This window comes from Drosophila albomicans, chromosome 3, assembly GCF_009650485.2.
Source record: "Drosophila albomicans strain 15112-1751.03 chromosome 3, ASM965048v2, whole genome shotgun sequence".
NCBI classification, from domain to species: domain Eukaryota; kingdom Metazoa; phylum Arthropoda; class Insecta; order Diptera; family Drosophilidae; genus Drosophila; species Drosophila albomicans.
In genome coordinates, this window is record NC_047629.2 from 32,963,708 (window position 1) to 32,981,495 (window position 17,788).

At 36.0% G+C, this 17,788-nt stretch overlaps 1 protein-coding gene across 4 annotated transcripts; it reads left to right on the forward strand.

The window, feature by feature from the left end:
* The first annotated feature begins 6,036 nt into the window (after nt 1–6,036).
* On the forward strand, nt 6,037–16,381 carry LOC117571038 (ecdysone 20-monooxygenase). Of its 4 annotated transcripts, none has more exons than XM_034253002.2 (7): nt 6,037–6,780; nt 14,060–14,342; nt 14,404–14,998; nt 15,066–15,243; nt 15,618–15,857; nt 15,925–16,140; nt 16,197–16,381. In XM_034253002.2, exons 2-7 carry the CDS (start codon nt 14,066–14,068, stop codon nt 16,305–16,307), a joined length of 1,617 nt encoding a protein of 538 aa, XP_034108893.1. In that variant the 5' UTR covers nt 6,037–6,780; nt 14,060–14,065; the 3' UTR covers nt 16,308–16,381. The 4 variants fall into 4 exon arrangements, with proteins under 4 accessions (XP_034108893.1, XP_034108897.1, XP_034108892.1 ...); XM_034253001.2 differs by lacking the exon at nt 6,037–6,780 and adding an exon at nt 13,814–13,915; XM_034253005.2 differs by lacking the exon at nt 6,037–6,780 and having other exon boundaries at nt 14,060–14,338.
* The last annotated feature ends 1,407 nt before the right edge of the window (nt 16,382–17,788 follow it).

Consider the following 17,788-nt stretch of genomic DNA (forward strand, 5'->3'; position numbering starts at 1 on the left):
TGACACCCAATGAAAAAGTCTGGGAAAGTGCGCGAATGCGCTGAAAATGATGTCAATGCACATGCAACGAACTGCGACAATCAAAGCCAAAGTCAAAGCACAACTAACGTGGAGGGGAAACTTCTACTGAATAAACTAGACCTATGAGAGACTTTTTCCACGACTATTTATTAGTGTTTCCCATTTCATTCACCATAATTCGCGTCTATTCTGAACGCTTCTCTTATTAATATTATTGCACAGCTTGTGTAACTTCCTCTTAATGCAAAAATGAAGTTCGCATAAATTAAATTAATATTAATAGTTGCCTGAAAATGGGAATATCACAGGTGTCATATATTATAAATTATAATGATAGTAAGTACAATAATATAATTATTTGTGGTCGCTTATTGAGGAATGAAATTCATCAATTTACGTTATACATAAATAATCTATTTACTTCTAGAGTAAGAAATACACTAAGCAAAAAGAAACGAAAACGAATAATTTAAATTTACTTAAGAAATATGATATTTAAAATTGTGGAACAACTCAATACTTACTCTGCATTCCTTACTTTTGAATCAATTTTTGTTTTAGTATTATTCGGTTTGGGTATTAATATATAAACTAATTATTATTAATTTATAAATCATATGAAATTATGAACTGAATGGTCTATCTATTGGCATATTACAAAGTAAAATTATTTTATTTTTAATTTGATTTACAATTTACGAATCTGTCAATTTCTATTTGATTTTATTATCATTGATAAAAAGCATACTTTTCTCAGAAGGTATTAACAACTTTTAAACTTATGCCTTTTCAAAATCACGACTGTTACTTTGATGATTTAAATATTTTATTTGACCTTCGAAATATTTAAAGAATAATCTGCAACGCATTTAAAATTTTCGTTAATTGACCAAGTGCAGCGACACGGTAAATACAGTCAAAAAACAAAATGCATTTATTCGGCAGAAGATGACAAATGTTATCAAGGGAAAGGGCAATAGATCAGCACGCGAAGTGACAATAAATTTGTATTAAAACGCAAAAGAAATAAACATAATTAAATTAAGCAAAATGAGACAAATCAAGAATAAAGCATAAAGATTAAAGAACATTACAATCTGTAGCAAGAAAGAGGCGAATGACAAACAACGCGCACAAGCAATTGCTACTGAAAGAGGGAGAGAAAAAGAGAGAGAGAGAAATATAGAGGGAGATGCACACAGACAACAATTTATTAATTATAGTTGTGGAGTGTACACTTGTATAATAATAATAAAAAAGGGCCACTCGTCAGCGCTGCTGGGTCAAGTTCAAGGACAAGCAAAGCGACGACGACGACGACGACGACAACGTATGGAAATGAATGGGAATTCGAATGAAGGAGGGGGAGAGTGCGGGGCATGTAAGTGCTCCAATGAATGGACGACTGTGTGTATGAGTCTGTGTCTCATACTCTGTGTGTGTTTGTAATGTAGGGCCGCTGCTCTCATAATAACCATATGTAGTAGATTATGTGCCGATTCGTGTTGAAGTAATCGCCACTGATTGATTTCGCTTTTCGCCGCTTATCAGCCGCTTCCTTTGCGCTGCGCCCGCGCCCTTTTGTAGATCATTGGGTCACAAACACACACACACGCACACACACACAAAGAGGCTTTTTGCGATGGCCCTCAACATCGATTTACCGCTTACAACTGGAACACACATACTCGTACACAAACAACTGATCGCTCTTGAGGATGATGCCACAGACAAAAGAGAAGATGCATCTTCGGCCTGCTCTGCCCACTTTCAAGCATGCAACAATGTAAAGAGGAAGGCAACAAGGCAAAATGAATTTGCAGCTCGTGTTAATCAAGCGAAACACTCGCATCAACACGATTACGACGACAGAGACTTTGCAAGTGCGAGTGTGAGTGCGAGTATGAGTGTGAGTACGAGTACGAGTACTCGCTTTTATGCTCGATGCACTCAGACTGCGTGGAGCTGATTGTGAGTAGTTGTAGTTGCTGAGCACCCTGCAACAACATCTGATGGGTAAGTTGACACATCAAACTTTAAATATTTTTATAGAAATTATCAATAATTATTTTGTATATAAAAATTTAATTTAAACATTATTGAACTGACAAGTATTATAGAATTTCTCAATTTATTATCACAAAATAACAAAATAACATTCATTTTTTGTCATTAGAAATTCTTAGCTCTATCGATCAATCGATAGTCATGACACTATTCATTTCTTTTTAAAGATACTTAATACTTAAAATCTCAATATTTTGTAAACCAAAGAACTTCAAACATTATATACTACTTTTAAAAAAATTTAATGAAATATATTATACATTTTATCGATCATGATCGCTGTTATCGATTGCTAACAAATACTGCATTACCTAGTCAATAGTCAATAGTAAACAATACGAATTGAAAAGATCGATAAGATAATAATTGATCATTTTAAATCTCAGCTATACTTCAACAAATGAGTGAAATATGTTATACATTTTATCGATCATGATCATTGTTATCGATTGCCATCAATCGAACAAATACTACATAACGTGGTCAAAGGTTAGTAAATAATGAGAATTGAAAAGATCGTTTAGATAATAATAGATTATTTTAAATCTCAGCTGTACTTCAACAAATGAGAATCGCAGAGAAGGGCGTCGGTTGATCGTCTAAAGCCTTTTGCTCGCTTCATTCTCTCCTCTCCAAATGGAGCATTCTTGCTTGTTATCAATTGTTGTTGTTATTGCATTTAAGTGCAGCTTGTTAATGCTCATTAAATGTTAAGGGAACGCAGTGCCTGAAGCTGCTGAGACGTCAAAAGGGAGGCACTGAGACTGAGACTGAGACTGAGACTGGGAGTGAGCTGCATCCAAAGGCAGTTCCCCCAATTGCAATTGCTCTGTTGTGTTGTGTTGTGTTCTGTCCGAGAGATGCAGCAACTCGATGCAAAAAAAAACTCGATCCAAGTCTTACGCTTTAGTCCATAAAATGAAGTGAGCCGAAAGTGTCGCGGCGGGCGCGTTGAGAAAGAGTCGGATAGCCCTCATTTACATACATATATAAACATAAACTCCGAGAGTCTCTCTCTCAGTCTCTCAGTCTTATGCATTCTCTCTGCGAAGAGTTGAGAAAAGTGATGGAAAAAAAGAGAGAAAAAGTTCTAAGCCCCAAAGGTGGAAACTTGTCGTAAAATGAAAATTCAAATGAAAATCTTGGAAACACAAACCACAAGGCATAGAACGTTGGCGTCCTCCACAGCGCGTGAAAAACCTGTTCGTTGAAAAAGAGGCTTGTTGTTGTTTGTTTATTGTTGTTATTCTGTGTGTGTGTGTGCCAGTGTGTGTGTGTGGAGCATCCAGAGCTAATTGAAAAGAAGTATAAACAGTGTTTTTTTTGTGTTGCCTTTGATTGACTGACCAACCGAGCCCAGATTGAGACCGAAACCGAAACAAGACAAGATCAGTTCAGATGAGTTGAGTTGAGTTGAGTTGAGTGTGGAGTGAAGAGCAGGGCGAGGGGAGACACTGCCGCAGCAGGCAGGCAGTCTGGTATGGCATAATTGTGGGATCTTCAAGAACAACAACAGTCGAGAGAGTTAATTAATAATGCAAAGCCCATGCGCTTGCATTCACACACTCATTCATTCATTCACTTGCTCACTCGCTCACTCATTCACTCGCTCATTCAGTCAGTCAGGAAGGCAGGCAGTAGGCAGGCAAGTCAGTCAGTCAGTCAGTCATTCAGTTATTCAGTCGCTGGGACATAATCATAGAGGAATCTTAACTTTGTTGTCGTTTCTACCAGTTTGTTATTGTTGATGTCGATCTCACTGATCGACAGGATACATGGCCAGATGTGGTCATAACACAAGCGTGTGAGCTACTTAGAAGTCAATGAATCTAGATCTAACACAAAAATGGAGAAACTATTGAATGCATAATTAAGGTTAAGCCATAAACTGAATCCTTTCTCAGCTTATGCCTTAAGCGGATGGAATTGAAATTGAAATCGAATAGATGTGATGTTAGGAGACTTTCTATGTTAGTACAACTTTTTCTTATAGGAAAATGTTCCTATAAGTGTATTATTAAATTGTGCTTACCTTAGTTAGCTAACTCTGCCTTTTAATATCAATTTTCTTTCATGTATAAATTAATAATATTAAAAAAATACTCTTTTTAATTGATCTGTTTACTGTTCCCCTCTTTTTTGTTGAGAGATCTTTCCTAACTTTATTATTACTTAAATGCACAATGAACTATTCTTACTCATACTATACATTATTCATTTTAGACTTATGTTCCATTAACACAATACTCTACATCTTCTAATAGACATATTAAATATTGTTCTTACATTATAAATCGATCTTCATCTAGTAATATTACATTTCCCTCGTTTAAAATCTTTGTGTTTTTAACTTTTATTTAAACTAAACTGTTTACTATTTCCCTCTTTTAGTTTGCAGATCTTTCCATCTTTCCTATCTTTATTACCATTTAAGCATAGCAAGCATTATTCATAGTACTAAAAGTAAACTTGTGTTCTATTAGCAGAACTCCCCACACATAGGCAATATGAATGCAACCCTTAACTCTAGCTGATCCGATCTGATCTGCTCTATTAAATAATACCACGCACTTAATTCGCAGTACACAAGTTGTACATATAAATAAACGCATGCAAGAATCGCGTAGATCGTGTGACTTAAAACAACAACCACAACTTCCAACTCAAATTCGCATTAATTTAAAACTCAATCAAGGCAATTAGCGCGCACACTCGTCTCACTCTCTCTCCATATCTCCATCTCTCTCAATCAACAGCTCCCTATACATATTTCATACGCGATCCCTTCCTTCACCTTGCCCTCATTCCTCATCTCCTGCTACTCCCCCTCCTCTTCCATCTATTGCTCACGCAACAAATCACAGTGAGAAGCGACACTAGGCGGCAACATTGTTGCTGCAGGTCGGTCAGACGCTCAGCACAGCTGATTCGATGTGCCTAGACGAACCAGTTATGCAGTAGTCGTAGTTGTAGTTGTAGTCGTAGTCGAAGTTGTTGTAGTAGTCCAACCTACCTCACGCCAAGCGAAGCCAAGCCAAGCAAACTGTGAGAGGCCCCTCTCACACGCTGCCACGCATTGAGGTAGTTGAGATTGTTGTCGTTGTTGTTGTTGCTTCTGTCGTCATGTTGCATAAATGCTCCTCGCTCGATGTAAACATTTCAATAAGCCACCAACAACAATAGCAACAAATCGCCTTGGGGCCCATTGTTTCTTGGCAAACTTTCATTGAGATTTTATATGCAAAAAAAAAACACAACACGAAGAATAAAACGAAACAAATCCAACACATACACACACTTACACACACATACGCAGCAAGCAAGCAGGCAGTCGGAGGCGCACTTGTTGTTGTTGTCCTCTTATCAGCGGGAGAGCAAATAGGAAAAGAGAGCAGAGCACAAAACGAGACCAAGAGCACGAGAGAGCGCAAGTGCGTGACTGTGACTGTGTGTGTGTGTGAGAGAGCGTGCGTGAGTTGCTCAGCATGTGTGTGAGAGAGCGCAGTTTAGGCATGGATGATGCTATCATATCATGCGGCATCGCCTGCCGGGAGACCAGACCCCACACACACACACACACACACACACTCGCACACACACACACATAGACACAGGCAAACAAGTGCACACGCAAAGAACCTTACCTTACTCACACAAAACGGATTCGAACAGCTGGTCGGACGATCGTTTGATTGCACGATCGACACGATCGATTCGATTCGTAGCCACTTGTTGCATCTGTTATGGTTGTTGTTGTTCCTCTTGTTGTTGTTGTTGCTGTTGTTGTTACTGTTGCTGCTTGCTTATTAAATCAGAGTTGAAGAGTTGCTCGCGTTCGCTTTACCGACGCGCTCAAAAACGATCGTTCATCGTCGTTTCTGTCGTCGTCGTCGTCGTTGGCGTCGTCGTGGACTGTGGGCTCAACATTGTATTCCCATTCATATTCAGTCAGTCTTTGACTAAGCGTCGCAGTTGTCATCGCAGCGGACACTGTGGTAGTTACTCTTGATTACTGATATTTGTATTCCGTCGTCAGTTGTGTGTTAGTTCCTCCGGTTTTTGGTTTCGATTTCGATTTCGATTTGGACAACAAGAGAATAAAAAACGCTAGAAGCTACTCACATCATAATTTCTATCAAACGGATACGGATGCGGTTTTTGATTACACCACGATCATACTAGCAAATGCTGGCAGTCGGCAATTACGAACCTCCATTCATCCATCCATCTTTCAGACGAGTGCAAAAGTGCAATGTCTGTTCGTGATTATAAATGTTTAGCATAGCATTCTATTGTTTTCGGTACCATGACGACTAACAACAACAACGACAACAACAAGAGCAGCTGATTCTGATTAGAACCGCAGAAGAAGATGCAGCAATAAATAAAGCTTTAACAACAAATATTATCAATGTGCAATATAGCTAAAATATTTATAAAATATTCTAGAAAAAAGAAATAATCAATAAGTAATACATAATTTCGATTAAATTAAACGCCGGTTAGTGATAATAGCTTTTATATCTCAATACATAAATGCAGTGCAATGTTCTCTATATAAATAATTGAAAATAAGTGAATTAATTTAGTGAAAATATAATGCCTGAAGTGCGAGCTGAAAGTCCACTGACTTAGCAACGATAAAAATAAAAATACTAAGGAATTCACCAAGCAATAAATAAATTAAATAAGGTGAGTTTAAAGAAAAAGCTTTTGAAAATGTAATAATAAAATAAAGAATTAAATGAGAATATGTTTTAATGTGTCAAGGTCGATTTATTTTTATACATTAGAAAATTGGGTTTCGATTTCAGTTTCTAGATCAGTTTTATAAAAGTTGTTGAAGCAGTAAAATATTTCTTAAGTATTTATTTTCCTTTACTCTTGTGTATACCTTTTCTTCGACTCACTTTTATGGCGAATCCAATGTTAAATTTTATACTTTTCGCATTAAATTCAAGATCTTAAAGATTTGCGCTTGAACACCCCACGCTTGGAGGCAGTTAATCACAAAATGCAGCACAATTGTAATTAAATGTACGCAACTTTAAAATGAAATCAGCAAATAATTACAAGTACATATTATATATATATATTTTTTTTTTTGTATATACATACATGTATTTATTTTTATTGTACTTTGGCAAACAAACGCATTAAATTGCAATTAGCTTCTTAGCTCTTCTCACGGCTGCTGCTCTTGTTTATCGGCTCTGTGTGTGTGTGTGTTTATGTGTGTGTAGTGTGTGTAAGCTCATTTTTTATTTATTTATTAATTTTGTATTCATTATTATTAATCAGACAGCAGCACGCGGACTTTAAGAGTTTGCAGCTCTTACAATGTGAGAAATGCATAATAAATACATCAGTACTAACATCAAGAAGCTGTACTTTAAGATACCCTGTAACAGAATTTACAGAAATATTCAAAAAATTATTCCTAAATATACCCTTTGTAATAATCTATAACTGAAATATTAAAATTATATTCCAAATATCATACTTAAAGATTATTTGTACATGAATAAAAAAAATTTATTAAAATTATATAATATTTATAAATATTATATTTTATATATATTAAAGGTACGAAAATTGAAATCTTCAAATCATTTTTATAAATATTAGACTTAAAGATACCCTGTAACTGCAGTAGTTTTGAATATTAAAATTCTATTTAGAATGTTGTACTTAAAGATATTTTGAAATGGATAAACAGAGATATTCAAAAATTTTATACTTAAAGATACCCTGTAACTAAAATGTTGTACTTGAAGATATTTTAAATAGATAAACAGAAATATTTAAGAATGTTATACTTAAAGATACCCTGTAACTGGATAAACAGAGATATGCGAATTCCCCTGCGTTTTATGATTATTTTGTGTATTATAATTCTCTTTTGTTATCAATTATATTCGCCTCAAGTTCATTATCATCATTAAAAGGCAAAAACTCCCATCAGCTGTGAGCACACAACACGCACACACACAAAACATACACAACACACACACACACACATTGCGTAATTGACACCCGCCTCGTGTTGTTGCTGTTGTTGTTATTCTGATTTGTAATAAACGCAAATAAATGAGTGTAAATTTTTAACATTTTCAAAGTGAATGTCAGACATTATGTTGTTTTTTTTTTTACATTTTTCAATTTTTGTTTGACTTTTTTGGGTTTTTGGTATTTTGACCGTACATTGACCACTCGTTTTTTATTATTTATTCTTTTTTTTATTTTTTGCTTTGAGGCGATGATACATTTTCGTTTATCGGCACGATTATTGTGCTCTGCTCTGAACTGGGTTTTGAGAATGAAATATGAGGTGCATACACTCCCATTCCCATTCATTCATCGTGCTTATTTATAGTTGACATGATCGTTTTAAATGCCAATAATTAATCGGTGTTTAACTTGCATTTTGAATTCTGCTAAATTTCGTTGTGTTGAATTTCAGTAGCTCTTAATAGCATCCATTTATCAGAGATTAGCTTACTGAACTTTGCTTGAATTCACAGTCATTTAACGCTGAGTTTATAATCTATAATATCAATGAAACAGACTAAACATGAGCTTATGATATTTTACTTTAAATCAGAGTTGAATTGATTAATTTTATTAGTGTGAATCGGATTTTCCATGAATTTATGTTTTCTATATTTAAACTGTAACATATAAATAAATATATTAACTGATATATAGATTCTGCCTTTATAAATTACGTATAGAAATAATATTCCGGCTGAAATATGAAAAGCAAATATGAAAAGAGATCCTACATATTAAAATTCCAAGGAAATAAAATAGGAAGATTCTATATATATATATATATATATATATTTATATATATATATATTTCATTCATAACATTGTTATCTTAAATACTTAAATACAATATCTAATACTTTGCAGATATCAATCTTAAAGAATGCTAAGCTTAAATCGATTTAATTTATTTTTTCAACAGTCTTCTTCAATATCATATTCTGAATATGGTCATCGATTAGATTGCCATTCATTATATTATACTTTAATACTTGACATTCCTCCAGTTGTCTTCTACTTTCATTTATAGAACTGTTAGTTTCTACCATAGTTCTGGGTTTGGTTCTTTCGATCGCTTTTGTGAGAAGAATTTTGAAAACGAATTAATACTGCCTACTCATTGTTATTCAATGAATGAATCTATAATGATCTCAAGCCGATAATCTTTTCTATAGGCAATCCTCAGGCACTCAAAAGTTCTTTCACTTTTCTTCTCTATTGCCTTTCTAACGAGTCTTCAGCGTGTGTGTTGATGCCGGCTATTGAATAACTTAGGCCAAAAAAAAAAGTAAAGAAGAAAACAGACGAAGCTTGTTTGGTCATGGCCAGAGCCGGCTTTGGCGCTTTAGCTTTGGCTGTGGCTCTTCTGCAAAAATCTAATGCGAAATTTCTCTATTACCATTCGAAAGCAATGAGTAGGAGGAGTAGTGCAAAGAGAGAGAGGAGAGGGTGGCAGTTGTTTGGTAGTTGGCAGTTTGTGGTTATCTCACGCGCGTCGTTGGCCGTACATTGAACTTGGCCAAACGTTGCTTGGAGCTTAACTAATGGGCTGAGATCTCGCTGGCTCGCTGCTCGTATCTTTCTCTCTTGCTTTCTGTATCTTTCTCTGCAGCCATCCATCTATCTATTCATGGAACAGCTGACAAATGCTATGCGCGAAAAAAAAAATAGTAAAAAAAAAATATTGTTAGCCCGCTGGCTCTTAGCTTGTTGCCTCTCGGCTCGGCTTGAGGCTTGGCCGTGACCATGAAGCCATCGCCGTCGTTGTCGCCATCGGTTGGTTCGGTTGGGTTCCGTTGCGTGTGCAATGTTATATGGTCGGGTCGGTAGTGACATAATCTGCTGATGTTGAGCGTTCTACGCTTTGAGCTGAGTGAGGTTTCTTCTTCTGTAACTGCGCAGCGGATCGCGTGGCTTTTATTATTTCTGTTTCTGTGTATTTCTGTATTTTTTGTTTAATTTCTTACTTATTTTCGACTTGGCTTGGCTTGGCTTTGATTTGCATAAAGGTGAAAAATGTGCCAATAAAAATAGCCGAGAATATTGTATGCTCAAAACTGTATGTAAATTCTGATGAAAACACAAACTTGTTTATTTCGCAAAATAAACAACAACAACGAGAAGAACAAATCGGCTAATTGGTAGAACATTTTCTGCCTGTATTTAAATCATATCATTTTGTTTCTTTTTTTATTTTGTGTCACATTTTGTTGGCTGCCGTCTTTTAGCAAACGTTGTATAAGTGCAATATGAAGGAAGACGATTTTTTTTATTATTTCATTTGGTTGGTTTTATTTTATTGTGCTGAATAATTTTATGTAGGTGTCAACATTATTTTGGCCAGTTGCAGTTGCACTTGGACTTGGACTGCCTGACGCCACAGAAGGAATTAGTTCAATGCGATTGAATTTTGCTTATTGAAGTACTTTTGGTTGGACTTATTTTGGGAAAGCATTCATCAAAAGCTGTAAACTAAAACCAAATAATGCAGAAGAAAGTTGAAAAATGATCAACGAATTAATCGCAGGAAAATAAACAAATGCGTTTACAATTCGCGTGCAGCTCTGAGTGAGGCGTGCGCCTCGCACAGTGGTTCAAGAACTTATGAAAATGCATGAAATTAGTATTCCAATTAGAAAACAATCCATTAACAAAAAGATTATATAAATTTATGATCAATTAACAGAATGTGAAACGAAATATTTACCTTGATTTTATTTTAATTATTTTCTTTGAATATTTTTGCATAAATTTCATGAATGGAACAAAATTATACATTTTAGCTATGCGAAAATTCCATTAATATTTAAAATCGAGCTCAACTCAAAGCTGTTTCTACAAAGTTGTATTGTTTTCGATGTTCTTTTCTAAATTTAGCGCAATCCGAAATGTATGCGAATTTATTTCCAGTTTTAAACACAAAATTATTAATAGAAAAACTTGTATCCGTGTTTCCTAATTCGTATTATATTCTTTCACACTTATATAAACCTATTTTTTGATTATGATCATAAAATACGAAAATGTTCAATCAATGCGTCGCTTTCTTGAGGGCATATCTTGAAAATGATTAATGTTCTAAGAGCTCAACATAGATGATATAAACCTTATTTGTCCAGACCACACATGGCAACGACGCAATCGTATCGTGTATATCAAATAAGACCAGACGATCATGATGAGGTAGCAGCCCAAAAAATTTATTTGCAAAGAAATTAAGATAACACAAAAAGTGTGTGATGTTTTTTTTTTATTTTTTTTGGGGAATATCTACGTGACATTGCGCTATTCCTTAATGTCGTGTTGAACATATGTAGCCTTGTATATTTTATTTTTTTATAGAGGAGGGTCTCTTGTTCGTTATGTGATAGGCTTGTTTGCAAAAAGTGGAAACACAAGAAATTGAAATCATAGCCAGTTCAGCACTTCCTTCTTTGCTGTTAATCACTTCCTCATCTCTTGGGGCGACGCGTGCGCCGTTCTAAGCGCTTCTCACTTTTCCAAAGCAACCATGAAGCGAAGCGAAGAACAAAAATATAAAATGAAAAAAAAAAACTCGCTTTTTAATAAGAATTCTTGCGAATTCTTCTCAGCAAACTCTGCGGTTGCCGGCACCGTGATTAATATGCAGATACAACATCGACTAGAAGATCTCTTTCAGTTGGTTTTGTCGCCGCGCGTTAGAGCCGCGTTAGAAGCCCAAGTCCAAGTCCAAGTCTCTGGAAACCAAACTGAGAAACCGGCTCTGGAAACCAGCCTCAGGCCAAACCGAAGAAAGCATCTTCGTGTAGAATGCGACATTAGAAAGCATATTATGTAATTTATTATTATGTAAATCGAGACGATGGGAAAGTTTTTTCTAAACTCTCAGTTATTTCATTTTTTTTCTGTCTCGTTTCGTCTCGTCTCTCCACTTCTACTTCTTGCGCTTTTTGTTTTGGTTTAGAATTTCACAATTTCTAGAAATTTATTGGGCTAATGCGCAAATAAGTATTCCACTTTTTTTTATTTATTTATTTTTGTTTTTTTTTCTTTATATTGCTTGTGGTTTCTGTTTATCACATCGTAGTTTATGGCAGTTTCGGGAAATGACGCTTCAGAAATTCGCTGTTTCGCCTATTAAGCGCCAATACTCGAATTCGGTTGTTTTGCCATTCAATAAATATATACACAGACATGCAAATATTACTTGACTCTTATATAATACAAGATAAACGTGAAATTAGAATAAATTGTTTAACGATTGCTCGATAATTGCAAGTCCGTGAAAGCAATGATAATATTGAATATAAATACAAACAAAAAATAGAATTGTCTGTTGCACATTATTAAATTCAAAGTTGAAATGCATGAACCAATTCATTCTGTATCTGATTACGAGTAGTATATAATTGAATGAAATCAAAACAGTTAGTATAAATTGTCATATGTAGTATTCTTATTTCTCAATGTTTAATGAGTTACAAAAGAAACAAGTAAGAAAGTTACAGTCGAGTGTGCTCGACTGTGAGATACCCGCTACCCATTTTTAATAAAGGCAAAATATTGCGGTATCATTTTCAAAATATACCGAAAATACTAAAAAAATACTAAAAATATACCAAATGGTATGTTTGGTATATCGATATACTACACCATTCAAAATATACCATAAACGGCACAATGTGCCAGATTGTCGGCCAAAGCAACTCAGACCCCTAGTAAGTAGGCGTTTTTGCCCATACAAAAGTATTTCTTTAATAACTTCTACAATTTTTATCTGATCGCAACCAAATTCTGATCAAGAATATATATACTTTATAGGGTCGGAGATGCCTCCTTCTACCTGTTACATACATTTCCTGCCGGCACAAAGTTATAATACCCTTCTACCCTATGGGTAGCGGGTATAAAAAACGTTTCAAAAGATAATTGGAATGGATTGATATATTGTATTTAAAATAGATAGTATAGAATATTTATAGTATTTTAATTTCCAAATGCTTATGAGTATTAGAAAAAGAGCTTATTAAAGAGATTTATTTTGTAAAAAGTTTTTTTAAATTAATTTGAATACAGGTAGTGAATATTTTTAATATGTTATTTATTTCTATACTAATTGACTATTTAAGTATACCACAAATACTATAAGTATACCATATTAAGCTTAACTTCTCTATTTCAAATTCTTTAAAGAATCATACAACCAAATTTGATACCCATTATATTTTGACTATGACAACAATCAATTTTTGCCATATGTTAGGCAATCTATATGACCTTCAACTTGCCCGATATTGAGTAATTGCCAGCGCAATTTAAAACACATTTCGCATTATCAACCTACATTTTATACTCTTTGGCTGTCTAGTTTCTTTTTTTTTTTTTTTGGCAAGTCACAGTGGAGTAGACGAATTTTGTATTTTGGGCAACCTTGAACTGTATCGTTGTTGTGTTTATCTTATCTGAACAAATACGTACTATATATATTTCACATAAAGCTCGCTAATTTTCATAAAGACATTTGCCATTGTTCTGTCACAAGAAAAGATTCTACTAAAAACCAAAAACCAAAAACCAAAACCCAAAAAAAAACGTAGCAACAACAAAAACTTGTTTGTTATCTCCAACGCAATTACAAAGCGAAATCAATGATTAGCAAATTCGATTGGCGATTTTGGAAAAAAATATAAAATTTGAAGTTGCATTTGATAAACGCAACTGGGAGAGTTTAGATCAGAGACCGGTTTGGGTTCGCATTTTCGATTTTTGGTCTAGTTTCGATTACGTTATTGAGGTCTGTTCATGACTCCAATTAAAGGCCTACAAAAAAGATTTGCATAAAAGCTTTTAAAACACGATAAGCAACTACTACTGTAGAGAACTTACCTCCCTCGCTCTCGCTCTCTCTTTCTAACGTTCTAATGCTGTCTCTTTCCAGCGTCCAATGGTAATGGCCGTGATACTGTTGCTCGCCCTGGCACTTCTAGTCGGTTGCTATTGCGCGATTCACAGGCAAAAGATCAGTGCGATCTATCTGAAGCCATTGCTGAAGAATACTCCATTCGAGGACGTCTATCATGCCACGCCCATCGAGCAGCGCAAGCGTCGCGGCATCTGGGATATACCCGGACCACAGCGAATACCCTTTCTGGGCACCAAGTGGATATTTTTCGTCTTCTTTCGACGCTACAAAATGACCAAACTGCACGAAGTCTACGCAGGTGAAAGACGCTCAACACTCGAAGGAATCCATCATCAATCTATGTTTACTTCTCTATACAGATCTGAATCAACAGTATGGCGACATTGTGCTGGAGGTCATGCCCTCCAATGTGCCCATCGTGCATCTGTACAAACGCGAGGATCTCGAGAAGGTGCTCAAGTATCCCAGCAAATATCCATTCCGACCGCCCACCGAGATCATTGTGATGTATCGTCAATCTCGGCCAGATCGTTATGCCAGCGTTGGCATCGTCAACGAGCAGGGTCCGATGTGGCAGCGACTGCGCTCCTCGCTCACCTCCAGCATCACCTCGCCCCGCATCCTGCAGAACTTTCTGCCCGCCCTCAATGCCGTCTGTGATGATTTCGTTGAGCTGCTTCGCGCCCGACGCGATCCCCACACGAATGTGGTGCCCAACTTTGAGGAGCTGGCCAATCTGATGGGTCTCGAGGCGGTCTGCACTTTGATGCTGGGCCGTCGCATGGGTTTCCTGGCAGCAAATGCCAAGCAGCCGGAGAAGATCAGTCAGCTGGCGGCGGCTGTTAAACAGCTGTTCATCTCGCAGCGGGATTCGTATTATGGCCTGGGATTGTGGAAATACTTTCCCACCAAAACGTATCGGGACTTTGCCCGTGCCGAGGACTTGATCTATGAGTAGGTATAAGCTATAAGGTGCAGTCTATCAATTGCCTAGCATTCCCTAGCTAATGTTGCATTTTAGTGTCATCTCCGAGATCATTGATAATGAGCTGGAGGAGCATCGAAAGTCTGCGGCCTGTGAGGATGAAGATTCCGCGGGCTTGCGCAGCGTCTTCCTCAACATACTCGAGCTGAAGGACTTGGATATTCGTGACAAGAAGTCCGCCATCATAGACTTTATTGCAGCGGGCATTGAGACGGTAAGTCTGCTAATTGTTTTCGGATAAGAAACGATTTATTATATATTTGAAACGCTTTATTTGTAAACGTTTTCAATTGAGTCTGAATGGACTTTTAACATATGCTTTCTTAGTTTTTATTAAGAACGAATGTAATGCCTTATAAGACTAGCGAGAGTTATTATTCCCTTTCCTTTTGAGAACTATCCGTAAACGTCTTTTCTTGCGAGCATTCGCTTGCCTCTATTATTTCCCCTTTTTAACTTGTTTAACATACTTTTGACAGTAGTAGTTTTAAGCTCGTCTTAACTCCCACAATAGCAATTTCTCAATTACTCTTTGGGCTATATTCGTTAACGTTTCATTTGCTTTTTCCTCTCTCTATGTGTTTCTAGCTAGCCAACACGCTGTTATTTGTGTTGAGCTCCGTGACAGGAGAACCTTCGTCCATGCCCCGCATTCTCAGTGAGTTTCTTGAGTATCGCGACACCAATATCCTGCAGGATGCGCTGACCAATGCCACATACACAAAGGCCTGCATACAGGAATCGTACAGACTGCGACCCACGGCTTTCTGTTTGGCACGCATCCTGGAAGAGGACATGGAACTGTCCGGCTATTCACTGAATGCGGGCGTGAGTATAGACTGGTATTCATTCCCTATTCGAATAGTTTCTAATTTGTTCGCTATGCTTTTGACAGACGGTAGTACTATGTCAGAATATGATCGCGTGTCACAAAGACAGCAACTTTCAAGAGGCCAAACAGTTTACTCCGGAGCGTTGGATCGATCCGGGCACGGGAAACTTTACAGTCAACGTGGACAGTGCCAGCATTGTGGTGCCTTTCGGTGTGGGAAGACGCACGTGTCCTGGCAAGCGATTCGTGGAAATGGAAGTCGTCCTGCTGCTGGCCAAGGTAAGTCCTCTAAGATCTCCATATAATTAAATTATTAATTCATTTTTGATGTGCAGCTTGTGCTGGCATTCGAAGTCAGTTTTGTGGAGCCGCTGCAAACGGAATTCGAGTTTTTGTTGGCACCCAAAACACCATTGAGTTTGGTGCTAAAAGATCGCGAATTGTAGAACATCCTCCTCGCAGTTTAATGTATCTAATACAAAGCCAGAAAGTAAACAAACTAATGCTGTATATACGAGAAGGTAGAGTTAATAGAATTGTACACTATTTGGGTATAAACGCTTGTAAATTAGAGAAGGTTTAAAGGGGTTATTCGAGGTTAGAAAAACATTGAATAAAACATGTGTATGGGTTTTTTTCTTTGAGAGAAAATTATCAAAATACAATATTAAACATATTCAGAAGTCTGTTGAAATAAAAAAGTTAAGATATCTATTACAATAGACTTGCAATAACGTTTTTCTCCAAGTCATTTGTTAAATGCGCCGAAAAGTATGCTTTAAAAATTACAACTTGTTTTAGGGCTTTTGAATTTAGTTCTAATTGGTAATAATCAACCGCTTAATAAATCTGTTTAAAATTTCTAATTGACAAGCGTTTGTAAACAATTAATATTACATATCGTGTGGGAAGCGGGAGATTATATGGAACCCAGAAATTAAACTAAATTTAAAGTAAAACCAAACTGTATATATGCAAAATATTTAGCTTGTAGCTGCCGTATGATTGATGATGCATTTAATTGTTCAAATGCAATTTGCATTATGTTGTTGTAATTATTACTATTTTTATTATTATTGTTAATCTTAAGTAGCGGCAATTATTTGTGTGCGTGTAAACGGAAAGACTGTGTTTAAGTTTTGTTGTTTAAACGATGTAAAACTAATCCCATAATTTTGTATGATGCAAAAGACAAACTAATTCATAATGCTCTGTACAGTTAACAATTTATTATATTTATTCAAGTTTTTCTATTATCTTAGTTTATTATCTGTGTATATTTTTTGTTAAATGAAAAAGAAAACAAAACAAGAGTTAAAAACGATAAAAGAGAGAAAATGAAAATAAAGCAATGCTTTTGAACTGTGTTCGCAATTGTTGTATTATTTATTATTATATTTATATCTTAATTATTAAGAATTTCTAATTTGAATTCCTTAGGCTATTTCTCATTTCCCTTCGCAAAATATCCCCCGCTTCATGGGTACATTTTATTTGGTGAGGGAATTTCCCTCAATTTAGTTTGGTTTACAACCTCTTGGTTAGTGCTTTAGCAACCGTGACACCCTGTGCGGGTTGTGTCTTGACTAATTACTGAACCAGTCTGCTTACAGTGACGTCCAATCAGACTACCAACAAACAAGTTAAAAACAATTTCTTAAAAATATTTATAACAATTTGCTCGCTACATTTATGGATATTTGCAATTTGTGAATGTGTTAATGAGTTATTCGCAACTTTTGTTTAATATTTGAGCTATTTATTTAGCAGTAATTGGTTGTGCAAACAGCTTGAAAAACACTTGGCTCGATTTAGGTTTTTAAACATGTTTTAAACGCTCTCTTCTCAGCCAGTCTCTCTCTCACTCACCAGCTAGTTCTCTCTCTATTGCGCTCTTTAGCTGTGGGCTTGGGCTGGTTGGCGGGCT

Bases quoted from the DNA above. Each gene is read 5' to 3' on its own strand.
- LOC117571038 (XM_034253002.2), top strand. From the start codon at position 14,066: ATGGTAATGGCCGTGATACTGTTGCTCGCCCTGGCACTTCTAGTCGGT. The intron at 14,343-14,403 runs GTGAAAGACGCT...TTCTCTATACAG, and splicing joins ACTGCACGAAGTCTACGCAG to ATCTGAATCAACAGTATGGC. The intron at 15,858-15,924 runs GTGAGTATAGAC...TGCTTTTGACAG, and splicing joins GCTATTCACTGAATGCGGGC to ACGGTAGTACTATGTCAGAA.